Raw genomic sequence first — 4,328 nt, forward strand, 5'->3', positions numbered from 1 at the left:
TTCTTGCGGGCGGCGCACCGCGCGGAGGGAGTTCGCCTGTTTTGAATTTCAACACGCGGGAGGGGCGTGCCGCTCGGGTCGGCGCTGACCGCCCGCGGAGCGCTGGGTACACGCGCGCTCCCGCAGCCCAGCCAGCGGGGGCGACCTGAGCTGGCACTGGAGCGGCCACGTCCTGGGGGTGCTGTCCCGGGGGCCAGCGCCTTTATCTCTTCGAGGCGGTTTCCTAGAGAGGAAGGGTCTCTACCGCGCGTCGAAACCCTGGGGGGCAGGAATATAAAGATAGCCGCCCACCCCTCATCAGCAGTCTTTTGGCCCAGGAATCTGTATTTTAAAAACTAATGGAGTTAAGAAATGGCATTAGAACTTAGCAGGGACTTAATGCTGTAGTAGTTACTACTAGTAATAAAATTCTTCACCTGGAAAAATTTTCCCATCCCATGATCTCATTTGATGACCCAATCCCTTGTTCCTTTTACGAAGAGGACTGTGGGGCTTGGAGATTTCTGCCATGGGCCCAGAACAGATCCCTGCTCCCAATAGTTCTTTGCAGCACATACAGGCTGTCAGATATATATACATGTATCATATATATATATATATATATATATATATATATATATATATATATATATATACACACACACACACATATGTAGGTTATATATATATATAACCTACCAAGCCAAATACGTTAATTATACTTAAAGAACATGGATAAATGCTCAGAGAGGTGTTGGACCCCACCCTGTGTGACCCTGAGCAAGAATCTGCTGTGCAGAGCCAGTTGCCTTGTCTGTAAAGTGGGTTTTTACACACTCTGTCTCATGGGGCTACAGAGAAAACCCAGAAAATGCTCATAAAGCCGAGTGAAGTTTGAGGTTTGAGCATCTACTGCGTGCCCAGCCACTGTTCTGGGCATGGGGACATGACAGAATTAAGCAAATATTCTGGCCCTCCTGGAGCAGTCACTCCTGGCTATGAGGTAGCTAGCTCCATTCACTACCTGTCTCCTTCCAATAATTCTGTCCTAACCTGACTCTCCCAGGAGGCTGGTGTGGCTCTTCAATGCCCCTTCCCCAACTCCATTCATAAAATGGGACTTCTGGCCTTCATTATTTTTTTTAAAACTTTATTTAAAAAACCATCGGTGCAATATTAAAAAGCAATACAATCAGCTGGAGCGACAACCAACAGAAAGAAAGAGGAGGAATAGGGAAGATCCAGGGACCCCACTTCAGTTGCTCCCTGGTGCTGGAGGCCAGGGCAGACTGAGAAGGGGATTGGTTGGTGGGGGAGGGAAGAAAGGCCACCCACCAAAGTGAACAGGCAGAACAAAACATTTATACAGGAAACATCTGGCTGGACTGAAGATCTAGGGGAGATGGGAAGCCCCCATTTCTTTTTTCCAAAAATGTCCTAGGCTGGGGGGCAAGAGTTGGCCTCCTTGGGGTAAAATGAGTAGGCCCCTGTCCTGCTCCCCACTCTTCCATCATGGAGTTTGGGATGTGCTGGGGGCCAGATGTGTGTACGTGTTGGGGAGACACAGGGAAGAGATGAGTAGGGAGGAGTGCCCCCTCACTGAAATATGTTATGAGGGCTGAGGGTGTCCCCGGTCCAGTTCCTAGACTCTGGGGATCTTGGGTGAGATAGGGCAGGAATGGATCAGGGCAGGGGTGAGGCCAGGTGCTCAGCCTAGAAAGCCATCAGGGTCATCATCCTCAAAGTGGCCTTGCTGGAGCACCTTGATATGGTGCTCATAGATTTTCAAGGCTGGGCCAAGGCGGATGGACAGGCCCGTCAGCACATCTGTCCGCTGCATGAGCAGGAGAGACTTGCCATCAATTTCCTGGGTGGGATACAGACAGACAGAGAGCAGGGTCAGAGTAGATCCCCACTGAGACCCAAGAAGTCGAGGGTGGGGCACTCACCTGCTCTTGGAAAGCTGTTGCCTGCTCAGGGAAGCCAGCCTCCGTGAAATACTCTACCACGTCCATCACGGTCCACTCGACAGGGTCAGCTGGCTTCTCTTTGCGCCCAGAACTGTATTGGAACAGAGGAAACCAGTGAGCAGTGATGCTTCTCTGGCTCTATTATACACCCCAGGCACCACCCTGGTGTCTCAAACACGCCAACTTACGGACAGCCAAAAGGGGTCCCATCGGCCCCAGGCAGGGCTGGTTTTCCTGGGGGCAAAGGCACAGGGGATGGGGAGTCTGGCCCAGTGGCAGCAGAGGCTGAGAAAGAAAAAGCATTTATCAGTGGCTGTCTTGGGGTTTGGTTCCTCCCCACCAGGTACCCTCCCCCACCCAGAGGAGTCCTTACCTGATCCCCCTTCCTTATTCATGGCTGCCATGGAGAACACCTGGCGGGTGCCACTGCCTGGCGCTGGCCCCCGCCCTTCATCCTGGCCCTGGTGGGTTACACCGGGCATCCACTCCTTGACCCTCTCCTTGGCACCCTGAGAGCCCCGCTCGCCATTAAGCTGGTGGTGCTGGGCACCTGCAGGACGGTCACCCTCAGGGACCTCTGAGCCTTCAGATACATCGTCTTCCTCATCTTCGTCTTCATCATCATCTTCCTCTTCTTCCTTCTCAAGCACTCGCTCTTCTCCACCTCTCTGGTATCAGGGAGAAGCGCACAGGTTACCAGCTGTTCTGGCCCTGGGCCCAGTCCCTGGGATCCAAGACCAAATGGTGTGCCTAACGGCCACCTTTAATATCAACGCGAACTAACTTTTAAGCATTCACTCCGTGCCAGGCTCTGTGTTAAAAAAAAACCCCTAGTAGCCAAATTTCACTAAACTCGCTCAACAACCCCAAGAGGTCGCTACTGTAGTTAAATCGCGTTTTACATTGAAGGAAACTGAGGCTCGGGAAGATTAAGTCACTTGCCAAGGTCAACACGCACGGAGACCGCAGAAAAGACGCACAAAGCTCTGGCCGCCCGCAGCCCGGTTCCTCCCGGGACTCGCGCCCCCGCCACCAACTTCGCCCGCACCTGCCCACCGAGCAGCGCCCCCCCTTCCCGGCGCGCTCACCTTGCTCCGCGACGCGCGGGCGCTGGCGGCCGGCGGCGCCCGTCCGGGCCTGTCCCCGCGGGGCAGCGCGAGCGCTCCGAGGCGGGTGCGCTCCAGGCGGCCCCGCGCTGCCGCCTCTTCCTCCAGCAGCCCCTGCACGCGGCCGCGGGTCACGCGGCCACCGGCGCCGCCGCTGCCCCCGAGGTAGCGCACGACTTCCCGCAGGCTCACGGACCGCGCCGGGCCGCCGGCCCGCGCCGCGCCCCCCTCCGGCTGCTGCTGTGGCGGCGGCGGCGGCGGCTGCTGCTGCTGCTGTGGCGGCGCCGGCGGCTGTGGCGGCGGCGGCAGCGGCGGCTCCCGGGCGGCGACGGCGGGCGGGGGGGCGCGGCGCGGGCCGGCCGGGGGCGCCACTGCCGGCGGAGCAGCAGACGCGGGCGGCGGCGCGGCCAGGGGCGCGGCCCGCTGCGCGCGGGGGCCCGGCTGCGCGGGGCCGGGTGAGGGGGGCGCTGTGGCGGCGGCGGCCGAGCGGGGCGCCCGGGCCGGGGCGGCGGCAGCGACGGGCGCGGGCGCTGGCGGCTGGGCGGGCGTGGGCGGCGGCGCGGCGGCGGGGCCCCCGCGGGGGGCGCGCGGCGGGGCCGGCGGGGTGGCTCCGCGCCGGGGCGGCTGGACGCGCGCCGCGTTGCGGTACGAGATGCTCCCCTTGTAGCTGACCCGGAGCACGGCGCGCTGCTGGATCAGTTTCTCGAGCTCGGCGCGCGTGCGCTCCGGCTCCGGGCCGTGCCGCCGCCGCACCATCCGGCAGATGCGCTCCAGGTCCGGCCGCGCCTTGCGCGAGCGCAGCGAGTCGATGGTGTCCAGGATCCACTCTTGGTAGTGCGGAGAAGCGGCGGACGACGAGGTAGCGGCCGCCGTGGTGGCGGCCGCCGCCGTCTCCGGCGGGGGTAGGGCCGGGGGCCCCGCCATGCCTCCCGCCCGGCCCGGCTGCACCGTGCGCGCTGCCTCCCTCCCAGCGCGGCGCCCCCCTCCCCGACTCCCCTCCCTCCGCCGCTGCCCGCCTCCTCCGCTTCCCCCCCCCGGGGGGCGCAGCGCCTCGGCGGAGCGGCGGCGGCGCTGCTGTTTCTTTGCAAAAAAAAAAAAAAAAAAAAGAGAGAGCGAGAGAGAAAAAACAGTGAGAGAGAAAGAAAAGAGAGAAAAAATATGCACACACTCACTCACTCGCACGCACGCACACACAGACCCGCTTCTGCTGGGCGCGCGCGGGGCCGGGGATGCGAGGAGGGAGGAGGGGAGCGCGGCGCGGCCGGCCCCTCCC

At 60.9% G+C, this 4,328-nt stretch overlaps 1 protein-coding gene across 1 annotated transcript; it reads right to left on the reverse strand.

Moving 5' to 3' along the window:
- Positions 1-1,112: 1,112 nt before the first annotated feature.
- SAMD1 (sterile alpha motif domain containing 1) lies at positions 1,113-4,108 on the reverse strand. The gene is made up of 5 exons (XM_019746084.3): positions 3,038-4,108; positions 2,323-2,617; positions 2,138-2,234; positions 1,929-2,040; positions 1,113-1,846 (listed from the first exon to the last, which is right to left on the reverse strand). The coding sequence occupies exons 1-5, from the start codon at positions 3,977-3,979 to the stop codon at positions 1,688-1,690; spliced, it is 1,605 nt and encodes a 534-aa protein (XP_019601643.3). The 5' UTR covers positions 3,980-4,108; the 3' UTR covers positions 1,113-1,687.
- Between the last annotated feature and the right edge of the window lie 220 nt (positions 4,109-4,328).

The sequence above is a fragment of the Rhinolophus sinicus genome, chromosome 15 (genome assembly GCF_057876585.1).
Source record: "Rhinolophus sinicus isolate RSI-liver-muscle chromosome 15, RSI-T2T, whole genome shotgun sequence".
NCBI lineage: Eukaryota > Metazoa > Chordata > Mammalia > Chiroptera > Rhinolophidae > Rhinolophus > Rhinolophus sinicus.

Excerpts from the sequence above, each read along its gene's own strand:
- SAMD1 (XM_019746084.3), bottom strand. The coding sequence starts at position 3,979 with ATGGCGGGGCCCCCGGCCCTACCCCCGCCGGAGACGGCGGCGGCCGCC. Across the intron at positions 2,235-2,322 it reads GAATAAGGAAGGGGGATCAG|CCTCTGCTGCCACTGGGCCA; the intron begins GTAAGGACTCCT and ends TTTCTTTCTCAG. Across the intron at positions 1,847-1,928 it reads CAACAGCTTTCCAAGAGCAG|GAAATTGATGGCAAGTCTCT; the intron begins GTGAGTGCCCCA and ends TATCCCACCCAG.